This window comes from Nannospalax galili, unplaced genomic scaffold (genome assembly GCF_000622305.1).
Source record: "Nannospalax galili isolate Female #2095 unplaced genomic scaffold, S.galili_v1.0 scaffold355, whole genome shotgun sequence".
Classification (NCBI taxonomy): Eukaryota; Metazoa; Chordata; class Mammalia; order Rodentia; family Spalacidae; genus Nannospalax; species Nannospalax galili.
Window position 1 is genome coordinate 287,584 of NW_008336848.1, and position 16,742 is coordinate 304,325.

The 16,742-nt window shown below is 37.4% G+C and overlaps 1 protein-coding gene across 3 annotated transcripts in view; it reads right to left on the minus strand.

Annotated features, from left to right (window-relative positions):
* The window catches only part of Tbc1d23 (TBC1 domain family member 23), a 65,981-nt gene that overhangs the window by 24,073 nt on the left and 25,166 nt on the right, over positions 1–16,742 (minus strand). For 2 of the 3 annotated variants that reach the window (XM_017797668.2, XM_008831245.3), the window contains exons 4-9: positions 14,126–14,330; positions 9,516–9,639; positions 5,434–5,558; positions 5,299–5,345; positions 3,752–3,855; positions 573–695 (exon numbers count right to left, since the gene is read on the minus strand). In XM_017797668.2, coding sequence (XP_017653157.1) covers positions 573–695; positions 3,752–3,855; positions 5,299–5,345; positions 5,434–5,558; positions 9,516–9,639; positions 14,126–14,330 — 728 coding nt within the window. Of the gene's footprint in view, positions 1–572; positions 696–3,751; positions 3,856–5,298; positions 5,346–5,433; positions 5,559–9,501; positions 9,640–14,125; positions 14,331–16,742 lie in introns of those variants that run through there. The other variant, XM_029562594.1, reaches the window with a different exon arrangement.

Here is a 16,742-nt window from a genome sequence, read left to right on the forward strand (position 1 = left end):
ATTGGAAACTGACACCTTTATTATAAACACAATCCTAGATAGACTGTTCGTATTTTACAAGTAAGTTCACAAACTAACCAATAACCCAATTCACTGAAGAACTGTGTGTGTGTGTGTGTTTAAGAGACAGGTTCATATGGGTCTTTTTAATCTGGGCTACATTTTCTTTTTAATTTTACTTGAGAAGAGGCTCAACTGCAATGTGCTGAAGGCTTCTCACCCATTCCAAAAGCTCTTCCAGGCACAGTCTTGGAGATTATACCCCATATTCCAAAGCTTAGCTGTGGCACCAAAATTAATGAATACCACATAATGAAAAATCTCACCAATTAAACTGGTTCATTATTTTTTTAAGAAGAACATAATAGAAGATTATGATATATTTTCACAATTCTCTTTTGCTGACTTTATCACTTTAAACCATGTAGTTCAATTAGCTGTGCAACTGCTCAGAATTTAACTGTTAAAGGCTAAATTATTCTCTTTAATTACTTTATACAATACCATATACAGTTACTTTACGGAAATATTTAAAGGTCATAGCTCCCTGCAGATGGGTTTGCCTTACTTACCCCTTGCAGCTGATTTGCCTGAAGAATCTCTGATACTGAAACAGCCAGACAGAGAGCCTGACTCAGATCTGCATCATCATCCTTAATTCCCAACAGAGTACTACCAAAGAGATGATGATTATCCTATGTAAGAGAAAACTTTCAACATTACAAAGAGAAACATCAAAACATTCTTCCTAAAAATACTTTTACTGGGGGCTAGAGAGACACACAGAGGTTAAGAGCATTGGCTGCTCTAGGCAGCTAACAACCATTCCAAGGATCAAATGCCCTCTTCTGGTTCCTGTTGCATTTCTATACAATTATTTACCAGTATCTATAATTAAATACTAAAATTTCAGTGTTGGGGATGTGAGTAGTAGAGCAAGTTTGCCCAGTATGCTAAAGACACTGGGTTTACCTGGCATGGTAGTACATACTTGTAATCCCAGCACTCAGGAGGCTGAGGCAGGAGCATTGCCATGAGTTGCAGGTCAGTCAGGGCTACATAACAAGACCAGTCTTAAAAGAAAAAAAAAAAAAAATAGGAACTGGGGAGATGTCTCAGCAGTTATGAGCACTGGCTGCTCTTGCAGAGGACCAGAGTTCAATTCCAAGCACCCACATGGTGGCTAACAACCATCTGTAACTAACTTCATTTCTAGGGGATCCAATGCCCTCTTCTGACCTCTGAGGGACTGCATGACACAGGTGCACTTACACAACACAGGTGCACTTATATACATATAGGCAATACATTCATACACAAAAAATAAAAATAATGAATAAAATATTTTTAAAGTAGGAAAAAAAGAAAATGAGAGAGAAACTGTGGTGGGTTCAAATTCCACCACTCGGGGGTTGGGGTGGAGCAAATAACTTTCCATATCTTTAAGTGACAATGTGGTAGAAATTATACAATAATTATATAAACCATGCAAAATACTGCTCTCTGGCCACATCTAACATGCAACTGCTAGAGCAGATTGTCTCTATGTCTAAAGAATAAACAGTGCCCTTTGAAAACACTGAGAAGCAGAGCATGTGGCTCATTCCCATAATCCTAGCCCTAGGGAAGCTGAGGCAAGAAGATCAGAGTTCAAGATCAGCCTGGGTTACATAGTGATATCTGGGCCAGCTTGGGCTACAGGGTAAGACTCTGTATCAAAAAACCAAAAGCGAAATAAATAAAACACTGGTAATACAAAGAATAAGAGGTCTTCTTTATCCTGCATACCCAATTATTATTCCACTATTTGATTTACCTAACATTGTGGAAACAGAAGTGATCTACACAAGGAAAGTCTCCTAAGTGCTGGGATTAAAGGCACAGACCACCATGTCCGGTTTCACTTTATTTTTCTGAGACACTATCTGTTACTGAACTTGGAGCTAAGGAATTCTGCTAGGCTGTTCGGTCAACAATATCCAGGGATCCTCCTGTCTCTGCCCCATCTGACTTCATCATCACATGCTGGTATTACAGATGCAAATTGCCACACCATTTTTATATGGATGCTAAGGATCTGAATTCAGGTCCTCATGCTTATTAGATACTAAGCACTTTACTGAACAAGCCATCTCTCCAGCCCTACATAATGTTTTATTTTTATTTGTTGGTCTTTTTGAGACAGGGTTTCCCTGGCACTTGCTATGTAGACCAGGCTGACTTCAATCTCACAGAGATCTTCCTGCCTCTGCCTCCCAAGTTCTAGACTAAAGGTGTATGCCACCATGACTGGCTATTTTTCTTTTCTTTTTTTTTTTTGAGGTAGTCACAAGAAACTGAAGCTGGCCTTGAACTCATTATATAGCTGAGGATGACTGTGAACTCCCAATCCTCCTGTCTCTACCTCCCAAGTCATGGGATACAGGCTGTGTCATTTATACCTGGCCATTTTTTTTTAAGGAAAGATAGTTTATTGAGCATTCTTCAGAGAGCAGTGGGCTGGGCAGTAACTATAGTACCACTTGCTCACTTACAGTCTTAATTTAAAAAAATTCATTTGTTATCATTGTGTATGCATGTGCTACAATGTGCATGTGGATGTCATAGGACATTTTTTAGCATATAATAAATGATGCACAAAATAATGAGTTTCATTGTGACATTTTCATACATGCATATAACATACTTTGATCATATCTACTCTCCTTACCTCTCTATCCCCTGTCTGAGAAATGTTCTTAAAAGATTAACCTTACCTCTGAGACACACTGTTTTGGCCATAATTTGATTTTATGTTGATGTGTCAGTGACATGACTACCAACTATGAGTTACTATGGAAAATGTTTAAACAACAACAAAAAGACAACAGTGGGCCCTCCCTGAGTCACTGAGGCCAGTCTAACTTGTAGGATTTTTATGAATAACACTATATGGCTCCTTTCTATAGCTTTTGCTTCCTAGAATGTTATTCCCAGGGACTCACAGCCTCTCCTGAAAGCACCTGTCTAGTGCATGAATCTAGGTCTCTAAGAGGTGAAAGGACCCTTTCATCATTTATGAGACAGCTCTGTATCTCATGATTACCCAAGGCTGAACTCCATATAAAGGAGGGATAACTATACACCCTTCATTAGATCTTTGTAATATAATTTCCAAGGTCACAAAAGCACTAATTTAGGAAATATCTAAATCAAAGTGGGGCTGGAGGGATGGTCAGTGGATGGGAACACAGTCTGCTCTGGTAGAGGACTGAGTTCGGTTCCCAAACCCACATGGCAGCTAACAACCATCAGTAGTTCCAGTTCTAGGGGATCCAACGCCCTCTTCTGACATCCTTGGTCATTGCAAGAGATGGATGCTCTTATACATGTAGGCAATACACTCATACACATTTTGTAAAAAGGTAAAGAGCAAGGGAGGAAAAAAAAAGTAGAAAATGGGGTTTGGCAGTTAAGAATACTTATTGCTTTTCCAGAGGACCTGAACTTGATTCCCAGGACCACACCAGGTGGCTCAGTGGATCAGATGACTTCTTCTGCCTCTGCAGGCACCTGCACTCAGATACACACACACACGCACGCACGCACGCATGCATGCACACATGCACTGTTAAAAAACATAAAAGTAAATATTTTTAAAAAGGAGAAAATAATGATAATTTGAGTATTTTAACTGAGTTGAATACAAAGTGAACAAGAAGAGTGCATGAAACATCAAGTTCAGGCCAGCTGGTCATTCCTTATGTTTTACCTTCCGAAAAGAAGCTGGTGTTTTACTGCAGTAATACTGAGCCAAAGAGAAGAGGTCTTCTATATCTTCTAGATTCAAACTGGATGGAGTATTTTCCAAAAAGTCTGAAATACAATTACAGATATGACTACATTTAATGATTTGTGAAAAATATAATAACATCATTTAAATTTAAAGCTAAAATATTTCCAACATAATAAGGAACACAAAAAGGGAATCTTAACAGTGATGCTACTTATGAAGTGTTCTCTCTTTTTTTCTTCAGACAATGCTAGGATTGAACCCAGGGTCTTGTATATACTAGCTAAGTGCTTTACCACTGAGCTACAGTCCCAGCCTAACAGTGATGCTTTTTTTCCTTTTTAGTATTTACACTTTCTACAATTACTGGTTTATTAGCACTACCCAGAACTCAAGATGTTTAGCATTCCTCCTGAAATTATATAAACAAATGCCAATGGAAATACTCCAAATCAAAATTATATAACCAAACAGTATTCTATCCCAAAAGCATGTATAATTACAGGAATGCTATTTATACCAGCACTATAAAAGAATGACAATTTCAAATACCACAAACTGCCAAATTGTTCCCTAAACTGCTAAGTAGATAAACACGACTCTAATGGATGAGTCTGGGTTTTTATAAAGAAAAATCAAATTCAAATAAATCAGTATAATATTCAAAGTTGTATAATATTATACAACTGGTATAATATTCAAATTTTATTGTACTTGGTTTATAATGGGGAAAACCCTAATATTAGAAAATATGACCTGCTTCAAATGCTGCATGAAAAATTTAAAAGCTGGATCGACCAGTTAAAAGTTTTTTTAAATGATGTCTCAAGTTTCCTGAGTAATTCATATTTAGATAGTGAGGAAAGACATTTACAGTCATTGCAGTGATGCTTTTAAAGCTGTTTATGGAAAAAATTTCCTCAAAGAAACTAAAACTTAATGCAATTCTCATTAGCACATAAGATAAAACTTGTAAGCTTAATCAGAATTCTCTGACTTATTTATTCCACAAATATATACAAGAAGGTAGGCCTCCTAAAACTCAAAAATGAGTAAGAATAGTTCTTACTTAGAGAATTTAACCTTGTGTAAGAAAATGAAAATAATTGTAGCTGGTACAAAATGTCAGGCAAAGTGAATAGAAGGAGCTGTTTCTGTAGGGTGAGAGTGGGCGAATTCAGAAGGGAAATTCAGAAGGAATTCAGAATTCACAAGAGAAATGGCAGACAGAGGACTGAAAGGTGCACCAAGCAGGGGTGGACAGTTCGGAGGACACGGTCTTTGATGCTGAAACCAAAGGAAGAGTATACAGCAACGTGTGAAAGACTGACCAGGATGAAGGAGGATGCATAATCAGGAAACCCGTCCTCTGTAAGGTTGTATCTGGAAAGTGTTTAAGGACATGAGAGGTGGATAGAACCTCGGAAGCTTTCTACACTAATCTTCTAAAATTATGGATAAGGAAACTGAGTTTTAGCTAGATTAAGTGACCTGAAATATTTTCTCCACATTATAATACTACTTACGGATAACTTCATCTTTGCTGTCAGACTCTTGAACTAAAATAATTTCTCTGTAAAAAGGAATCAAATGAATTTAAGTTAAATATTAAAGCACCATGACAAAAAATGAAAAACCAATCTAACTAACTTAATACTTACTTTGTATTAACAAGGATAATTAACATTAAGAAATAAATAAAAAATGGATCTGCTTGCTGTAGATATCCATCCCATATTGCCTGAGTGACTTCAATGGAACAGTAACGTGCAAAAAGGCTTCCAAGCTATAATCAGGAAATGAAATGAGAGACATAAACCACTGGAGCTTTTAAAGTTATAAAAGCAAACAAGTAAGTAATGTCACATCAGACATCTGCCCTAATATTTAATGTGTACCTTAACTTTAGTATAAGAAATCCAAAGGCAGAACACATGTACTCAAGGCACAATGGGTCACTTAACTAGCTCTGTGACTTAAGCATGTCATTTGACCTCATTAAAGCTTCCATTTCTACTTCTGTGAAAAACAAAGCAAAACAAAAAAACAAAAAAATAATACTCTTTTCTGGCACTGCTGCAAAAAAGGAGATAATTAACCAAGCATATATAGTGTAATTAACATACCTCTGTCATAGTAAAATAACTAGTATAATTACCTACAGAACTCTAAGGGTAATTAGCATATTATACTAATTATAATAAGCATTTAACTTTGAAGGTAATTTCAAGGATCAAGCACAGCATCTTAGGGTTACCTAATAAAACAACAACAATATCAATGCCAACTGTAAATAAGTCATTAAAACATATAGAGAAAAACTGGTATTTTCTTTTCTTTGGGGGGGGGTCTTTTTGAGACAGGGTCTCCCTTTAGCACCAGCTAGCCTGGAACTCACTATGTAGACCAGGCTGGCCTTGAACTCACAAAGATCTGCCTGCTTCTGCCTCTTGAGTGCTAGGATTAAAGGCACATGCCACCACTCCCAGAAAAATTGATTATTTTTCAATAGATTTTAAGAGCTCTATGGGTTTTGTATTTCAAATAAAAGAGTTACTAATTTATAAGTTTCCCTACAGCCTGTCTTTTAAACTGTATGAATTCAGTGATAATTTTATTAGATACTAAATTTTCACTGGACTCGGAAATAATTGCATCTAAAAGACTGTATTTAAAATAGTGAATGGCTAATAGGAATAAATATTTGGCATATACTTTGTACCAGGCACTAAGTTACTGTCACATTTTTTATTATCTTTAGTTCTCACAAAAGGCCTGAATAATACTTTTCTGCCCAGGCAAGGCATGGATGAAATAACTTTCGCAAGTGGTGTTGAGACTAGGAGAAAGGCCTGAAATGCCACAGGCCATCTATAATCACTCAACGGCCATCTATAATCACTCAACCAGGAAGCAAGCTAGCTTTCCCTCTCATCCATCTCTATCTATCTATCTATCTATCTATCTATCTATCTATCTATCTATCTATCTATCATCTATCTATCTATCATTATCTATCATCTATCTATCATCTATCTATCTATCTATCTATCTATCTATCTATCTATCTATCTATCAATCATCTATCTATCTATCATCATCATCTACCTAACTAATTCAAAATAACAATCTCACTGTGCAGCCCAGGATGGCCTTGAACTCACAGAGGTTGGCCTTCCTCTGCCTCCATGTGCCACCACACCCTGTTAAGGCTTTTAAAGTACAAAATGCTGCAAATACTTTTTGGTTTTGTTTGAAAAATACCTATTACAAATACAGATTAGAAGGTATGAACATAAACTAAGTAAAAATATATAGCCATCCTTAACCTCAGCAAAACTGTAGCCACCATGGAATTACTCAGTTATGGGTTCTCAAGATTTAAGAATTTAGTTTTAATAGTCTCATTTCATGATTTTTAAAAACCCTGCATTCCATCAACATGAAATTAGCAGCAAAACAAACTATCCGGTGGATCAATTAGAGGGAAACCAGTTGTTTTAGTACTTACTTTAAAGCCCCTGAAATAACAGAATACTAATTCAGAATTCTGGCACTAGAAATGTCATTTCCTAGGCAAATACCATATTAACCATCAAAATGCTTAAGAAATAATTTCTTATACTGGCATAAATACATTTAATGGCAACATATAAACCTCAGCTAAGCTACAATTTTATAGATTTCTTTTTTATTATTGTTATAGCTCAAAGTGACCAAGAGAGCTAAGGAAGAGGCTACTGAGGTTTGAGATTTGATGGGTCTGGAAATGGAACCAGTTAGGAGTCCCTAATTATCATTTCCTGATTTCTAAGATCATCCATCATCCACTCAGACAGGCACGATTATATTATTATTCCCATTTTACAGATGAAGAAATTGAAGCTCAGAAACTAAGTGTCTTAGATTACATTAGATTACAAAGAGGCAGAAACAGGTGTCTCCCCAAAGAAATGTTAGGTAAGACATGACCCAAGAATATGCTCAGTTTAAGTCTTCTAGCACTCCATCATTACTTTGGCAAGATCTTCAAGTTAGCCTAGAAGTGCAGTTCTCAAAGTGGTCTGAGGATCCTAGAAATCCTTCCTGGGAAATTTCTAAGTTACAACTATTTTCACAATAATTCTTAAGATTTTTTCTTGCCTATTTCACACTCATTCCCTCATAAATGAATCTCAGAAGATGACATGCCATCTTAACAAGTTGAACAAAGAAAGTTACATGAAGTCGCCTGTCTTTGATCAACCAAACATTACTGAAACATGAAAATACAAAGTAAAGCAACCAGTCTCAGTACTGCCTTCAGGAAATGTAGTCATTTTTCATTGTAAAATATGCTATTTATGTCAACATGTAACAGATTTATGGTTACCTTTTTTTTTTTTTTTTTTTTGTGATAGGGTCTCCATAGTCCCAGCCAACCTGTAAGCCAGGATGTGGACCAGACCAGGCTGGATCCACATAACATAAGATTCCTTAAATTTATTTCCTAATCAACATAATCCATATGAACAACGGATCATCCAAAATTTTAAGTGTGTAAGGGGGTCCCAAGACTCAACGATCTGAGAAACCACAAAATCTAGAATAAGATTTTCCACTGAAAATACAAATATATAAGGCCGGATGTGGTGGCGCATGTCTTTAATCCCAGCACTCCAGAGGAAGAGGCTGGTGGAGCTCTGTCAGTTCAAGGCCAGTTTGGTCTAAATAGCGTGTTCTAGGCCTGTTGGAGCTACAGGGAGACCCTGTCTCAAAAAAAAAAAAAAAGTAAAAATTAAATAAAAATAGAAAAATAAAACAAATATACAAGGGAAAGCATTCATTTGTATTTTATATTAACCACTTGGCAATTTTAGGTTTTTATCCCAACTATTTACCAGTTCTTATATATACTATCAACAGTTTAAACACAAAATTTCAAACAGAACTGAGATGTGTGTTTACAAATATTGTATGCATATATTTACAGAAATATAGGAATTAGGTGTTTTGTTGTTGGTTGGTTGGTTGTTTGAGACAGGGTCTCTGTAGCCCTAGTTGGCATGAAACTTGCTATATAGACCAGGCTTGCCTCAGTGTCACAAAACTCTGCCTGTTTCTGTCTCCTGAGTGCTTGGATTAAAGGCATGCACCACCATACTTCGCAGAAATTAGTTTTAATACATATTATAAAAGTACATAAATACTTAATATTCACTAATATATACTAAATAAATACTAGTTCTGTTTCTATATATGTGTAAAACAACAAAATCCTAAAGCTGTTTTATGCAGGGTCTTAGCTACACATAGCTCAGACTGCCCTTGAACCCACAATTCTCCTGCCTCAGCCTCTTGAGTGTTGAGAATACAAGCTTTTTTTTTTTTGGTCTTTTTGAGACAGGGTCTCTCTGTAACCCCAGCTGGCCTGGAACTCACAAAGTATACCAGGCTGGGCCTTGAACTCACAGAGTTCTTCCTCCTGAGTGCTGGGATTAAAGTTGTGTGTCTTCACGCCCAGCCACAAGCATGTTTTTTATCATGCCTGGAAAAAAGACTAAACGTCATATAAAATAATTTGAACATGAGTGAAAAGCAAAAAAAAAAAGAAATTAATCAGAAGAGTCAGTAATTTTACTTATTTGGTTTAGGTAGTAATGGTCTATGACTTAGTTTTTCTTTCTGTTCCTTGAATAAAAACACTAACTATAGTTTTATATAAACTATTTTTCATTAAGTGTTCCTACTTTCACTTTATTACCCAGTTGAGTGCATAGGAGTCTGGAGTGATTTTCTTTGTATCAAGAAAAGAACAAAGTTCAGGCTCATGGTATTGGATGAGTAATCGGAAGAGATGAAATGGCCTCCCCTTCAGGGAACAATCCCTAGAAGACAAGAGAAGCAAAGTTTGCTCATTACTAGGTCAGAAATTATCACATTGGTATTCAATCCTGCAATACCCATCTCCTTCCTCACCCAGAGAATATCCTAACAGTCACAGCAAGCCTACCTGATAGACCCCGGGTAAAGCTTTCTTAATAACACTTTTTTTTTTTTTTTGAGACAGGGTCTCCCCTGTAGCCCCATCTGGTCTAAAATTCACTGGGTAGACCAGGTGGGCCACAATCTCACAGAGGTTGGCCTGCCTCTGCCTCCCAAGCTCTGGGACTAAAGGCGTGTGCCATGCCAGACTGCTAACACCTTTTAACAGACATTGTTTACAGTTGTTATACAGTCACCTGAGGGAGATTCTCTCCAGGCAGACCCAGGAAACATTCAAGTAAGAGTACTATAGAAGTCACTGAATACTGCACTTAGGTTACTGTGGCAGTTAGGATCCCCAAAGATCTAGAGAACCCAATGAGTCCAACATCCCCCTTCCTTGTCAAGTAAGAAAAAATTCCTCATAAGGCTTCCATTTGCCCCATAGTTTATATACGGAAATAGGAATGGCTTTAAGCAAACGTGCAAGTCTGAAATGATCACAGGTGAACATTTCTGAACAATGACCTCAAGGATTAGAAACTGTCACAGTGGCCTGGGTACCAGGTGCCCAGAGTAAATCTTAGAAAGCACTAAAAGCTCAGCTTACAAAGGGTTATTGTGACAGTAAGATGAGAAAGTGCAATTTATAAATACTGTTTTAAAGTAAAATGCACTAACTATATACTCTGACATTTTTATTATCACAAGAACTTTTCCCACAGAAATATCGCACTCTTGTACAGATACTTCAAAAGCAGAGATAACTCCAACAGGCACAGACATGCATTCTGACCCTTGAATTTCCCACAGCTTCTGGCCATTCTCTCAGGACGCATCTCAGTCAGCTTTAAGCAGCTCCTCTGCCCAGGGGTCATGGTAGCCACCCAAACTCTGCCCTCAAAGGCATCCTCCCGACACTAAGTACCCACACGTCTGAGCCCAAAGAAGACAACTCCTTGGCACAGGTCCAGAGCTGGTCCACACACTAGGTTCACGAGTCAGGACACAAAGTTGCTTCCTTCTTACTCTGTCGTCTCTGGCTTTGAACTCAGAAGACTTATGGACAAGGCTTATGGACTAACTCCCAACTTAGCAGCATTCATCGAGATCTTCGTGTGCTGAAGATTTGGTCAGTGTGTTTATGTTATATTTACATGTTAGTGTGTATATGTTCCATTCATTCATTCATTCATTCATTCATTCATTCATTCATTGTTTTTTGAAACACAGTTTCCCTGTAGCCCAAGCTGACCTGGAACCTGCTATGTAGACCAGGCTGGCCTCAATCTCACAGAGATCTGCCTGCCTCTGCTTCCTGAGTGCTGGGATTAAAGCCATGTGACACCACACCCGGCTTTTGATTACGTTCACCACACCTAAAAACATGGCAAATCAATCTATCAAAAGATAGCAGATTTTTGGTAGCATGAGCTCACTGGCTACAGAGATATTTTTAATCACTACAACTGAAAACAAAAAGCACTGAAAAAACAGTTACTTTGGACAGTTTGGTTTGTTCAAGTATGGTGCTACTGTGAACAAAGTGATGACTAAGTTGCTCTTCTTTGGACCAGTAGGCTCTCTCATGAGCCAGCTGCCATAAACTACTCCATTCAGCTTTTGTACTGAGATGCATCCTACTCATTACAAGGGAATGAAGAAAGAATGCTGTCCAATGAACTAGTGAATTATTAACGCATAGGCCATGACAATAAAAGTTGATTATTGAAGAACTACTACCACTGTAATAAGCACTTTACAAAGTGATTTCATCTTATCTTCACAGACAACTTTATAAAATCGATATCCATTGAGTCCCGGGCATGGTGGCGCATACCTTTAATCCCAGCCCTCGGAGGTAGGCAGGCAGATCTCTGTGAGTTCGAGGCCAGCCTGGTCTACATAGCAAGTTTCAGGCCAGCTGGGGCTACAGGGAGACCCTGTCTCAAAAAAAAAAAAAAAAAAAAAAAATCTACCCATTTTAGAAATGAAAATACTGAAGCTTAGTTGAGGTCAAGTTGTCACTAAAGATCACACAACTAATAAGTTACAGAAGTATGAGTTATATACAGAAACTGGGAATTAATCATAATATAATACTGCCAACTTAGTATTTCAACATGTAGTATTCTTACAATGAATATAGTCTCTCTCTCTCTCTCTTTTTTTTTCTTTTTTTGAGACAGGTGGATCCCTGAAGCCCTAGCTGGCCTGGAACACACTATGTAGACCAGGCTAGCCTTGAACTTACAGGGATCCACCTGCTTCTGCCTCCTGAATGCTGGGATTAAAGGCATGTGCTACCATGCCTGGAATACAGTCTCTTTTTTAAAAATTCTTTTGATTTATTTTTTATTTTATGTGTATGAGTGCTTTGCCTGCATGTATTTAAGTACACCCATGTCACGCAATGCCTATGGAAGCCAGCAGAGGGCATTGGCTCTTCTGGAACTGGAGTTACAAATGGCTATCAGCAGCCATGTGGGAATCAAACCTGTGTCCTCTGCAAGATCAGCCAGTGCTCTTAACTGCTGAACCATCTCTCTAGCCCTGGGGGTGGGGTGGGGCTATAAAAAGCAAACTTTAATGTTAAAGCATCAGGGCCAGCAAGATAGCTCAGAGGGTAAAGGTGCTTGCCACTAAGCCTGATGACCTGAATTCTATTCCCAGAACCTGCATGGTGGAAAGATAGAACTCTCACAGGTTGTCTTCTGACTTCCACACACATGCTGCAGCATACACATGTGTGTATACATACAGCAAATAAATAAATAAATAAATGTAAAAAAAAACATTAAGGAATATTATTAAATATCTTTCATGAGGGGATGGAAAAATGTGTGAGGACATGGGTTCAACTCAGAGTGCTGCAAAAATAAAATATATACATCATCATGTCCAGTTTTTAATCCATCCCTTTTGAAACTACAGAAGGCAGTACATAGAAGGCCCAGGTTGATAATTCTGATGGCCACAGACAGAAGTGGATTCATAATTGGTGAGAATAACTCCTTAGTCTGAATACTGTCCCCACTATATAAATGCAAAGTAATAGAATGCTAAACAAGAACCCAGAAATGGGCAGAAAGTAAGGGACATAAATAGTTGCTTAGTTCCTGGTCTCACCTTTTGAAAACGTGAGCATTTCTGGGAGTCACAGAAGCATCTACCATTCATTTAATGGCTGTAGACTGCAAACTCACCTCAACTACTGTGTTTGTGCTTGATAGAACTCTGCCTCTCTATGTCCCGGTCTGGAGTAAGAGGAAAAATGGGGTTCTTCTAGCAGCACTCTGTGGGCCTCAGTGTTCTCTCTACCAACAATGGCTAGAGTGCTGTGTTAAATGTAAAACTCACAGCAAAAGGAGCTGGAAAAGGCGGTATGTTTTATAGCTGCCACCATACATTAGAAACAATGCTAGAATATCATGTCTCTTGCTACAATCAGCTCAGTTATACTCAGAGGTGGCCATAGAAGTACTAAAATATAATTATTTCCATTACTTCCTTTTCATATAAAAGTAGACTGGGTAGAACCTTTGCACAGATCTTTTTTCAAAGTTCCTCTGGAGATTACAGCTACATTACAGTGAGAACTTTTTTCCTTCCTTGAAGCGATATTCCTCTATGTAAGGAAAACAGACCCAAAGATACTAAAAGACAAGGCCATGATCATGGCAGAGCTGAGACTGATTCCTATTTAGGAATCATTCTGTCATCCTAGTTGGCAGATCCTGAGGGTAAGTTAGATCACCCACATTATACATTCCCATAGCATTCACTTTCCTAAGACTCAGCACATTTCAACTTATATGTTCAGTATCTGTGTATCTATGACTACATTCCTACCTGTAAATCTAGCATCTCAGATAAGCTGGCACTTCCAAAATCTTTTTACTTAGATACCATAATGTTATTTGTATTCTTTAGGTAAGGCATTAAAGATAACACTGAATAAACCTGAAATTATTCTATAAATATAAACTCCCATAGTGCAGATACCTAATAAGAATCTTTTAAAAAAAAACTGTAACCACAAAAACAAAGTCAAATAACAATACTTCAAATAACCTAAAAAATAACTTGAAGGGCTGGAGAGATGGCTCAGTGGTTAAGAGCACTGGGTATTCTTGTAGAAGACTTGATTTTGAATCCCAGCACCCACATGATGGCTAACAACCGTCCATAGCTCCAGTTCCAGGGAACCCTACACCCGTTTCTGTCCTCATGGGTGCACTTACACATATGCAGGCATAACATTCATACACATAAAATAAAAAAGTAACTTGACCCTTTTACTTTACTATCAAAAGAAATCTAACAATTTTATTTCAAAGCAAAACAGATCTTTATTCACTTTTAAAACTATAACCAAATCATATTTACCTGGGGATGTACTTATTCATGATGGCATAAAAGCAGTTGTATAAATCACTGCGAGGCAGTTGAAGATGCACCAGTGGTCTCAGTAGATGAATCCAACTAAGGGATGTGCTATATTTAACACTGCGTGATTTACAATAAAAAGTAATTACAGATTCAATATCCAGAAGCAATTCTGCTGCCTTCTCTTCCGGCACTGAAAGCTGGTCTAGAAATTAAGCATACAAATAAAGTTATCAAGAAACTATCAGAGGCTCAATGATTGGACACAGTACTTGTCTGCAAATACACTATGTGAATGCATTAGAGTATGAGAAAAACATAGTAAAATTATGAGTCCTTTTTTAAGTCTTATTAAATATACATTTTAATGAAATAAAAATATTGACGTTTTATTACTAATATAATTTGATAAACAATTCTTAAAAATATTATTTTTATTTTATGTGTATGAGTGTATTGCCTGCATGTGAGTGCACCGATGTCGTGCAATGCCATGGAGGTCAGAAGAGGGCTTCGGATTCCCCTGGAGCTGGAGTTAAGGATGGTTCGTAGCCGCCATGCGGGTGCTGGGAATTAAACCTGGGTCCCACAGCAGTCAGTGCTCTTAACCACTGAGCAATCTCTCTAGCTCACAAATATAATAATTTCAGACTATTTTATGCCTGGTGTGGTGGCACACACCTTTAATCCCAGCGCTCAGGAGGCAGAAGCAGGTGAATCTCTGTGAGTTCAAGGCCAGCCTGGTCTATATAGTGAGTTCCAGGCCAGCTGGGGCTACAGAGCCTGTCTCAAAAAAAAAAAAAAAAAAAAAAGACAAAAAAAGAGAGAGTATTTTATATCCTTTTTTGGTTCGTTTCTTTTTTTAATTGAATTTCTGCAATTTACATACAATATAATTTGATGGTATTTAGATCCCCTCCCCAATCCTCACCTTCCCTTACTGGCACCTGCCCACCTTAATGTACTCTGTTACATATATAATAAGGCCAAAAGAGTCTAATTTGTGTGCCCAAATGTCCATCAGTATGGGTCCATCCACTGGAGCCTGGTTCACCTACCGAAGTCCTATCTTGAAGGAGACATATGAGAGCACTTTTGCTCATAATTATCTTTGTTAATTTTTATTTTTTGTAGTACTGGGGATCAAACCCAGGGCCTGTGTGTGCTAGGCAAATGCTCTATCACTAAGCTACATCTAGCTCTTCTCATATTTAATAACTACTAGTTCACAGATACAAAACCTAAGAACAAAAGTTATTTACAATATATATATATATATATATATTTGGTCTTTTTGGCTGGCCTTGAACTCACAGAGATACGCCTGCCTCTGCCTCCCGAGTGCTGGGATTAAAGGCATGCGCCACCACACCTGGCTACAATATTTTTTTAAAAATTTTTCATTGTGTATATTCATTTTACACAACTTTTCATACTGTCAGGTCTCATACAAGATAAATAGGCATGAAAATGCAAATTAAATATGAAAAAAACTATAATCATTATTAATAAAATCTAATTAATCTCAGTGATAAGTGATATATACTAAATGCTGTCTTCAAATCTCTGCTCCAAATTCTTTTTTAGTTCACACTATCAATAAAGTTTGTTTGTCTGTCTGTCTGTCAATCTACTTTTGCAGTGTTGGTGATAGAACTCAGGCTCTTGTACATGCTAGGCAAGTACTCTACCACTGAGCTACATCCCTAGATACAGTTTCTGAATAGTTAGTACACAAAAGCCTATTTGACCAATAAGTTAACTAAAACATGATGGAAAGAAAAACAAAAGATGTCAATGAGCTATCAATGAATAAGGACAGACAAGAACAAGCTAAATTGACTTAGTCTATACTATTCACTCATGATTTGTAACAATTTTCAACAGACTATGATCTATGATTTACAGATAGACTTTTAAAACACAGCCTCCTCAATTTGAAGGCAGTCTACAATCTATAACTATACAAAAAAAATTTTAAAAGTACAACGAAACTGCAAATGTGTAAGATAAAAGCAAACAATATAAAATGAACAGTAAGGGACTGGAGAGATGGCTCAGTGGTTAAGAGCACTGGCTGCTCTTGCAGAGGACCTGGATTCATTTGGTTCCCAGCACCCACATGACAGCTAACAACTGTCCATAACTCCAGTTCCAGGGCATCCAACACCCTCTTCTAACCTCTGTGGACACTGCACAACACAGGTACACATAAAGACATGCAGGCAATACACTCCTGCACTTAAAATAAAAATAATAAAATATTTAAATGAACAGTAAACACTGGGCTTTCTTAAAATTATTATTTCAAAAGATTTTCCAAAGAATAGGTCAAACTATTTAGAAGTCCTTTAGAAATTCAACATATACCAAATTACAACAAGATAAAATAAAAAAAAAACTTTATTGAGAATTTCATACACGCATATATGGTGTTTTGATCAAATCCATGCCCACTCCTTCCCCTCCACCTCCTCCCATATCTCCCCATCATGTTTTTATGATAATTTCATGTACTCTTTCTTCTTCTTTTTTATTTTGTGGGGCTTTTTGCTACTCTAACATTGCCCCCTCTGAAGAGGTAACCCTAAAATCTTTTAAGGACTAAAAGCTTTTA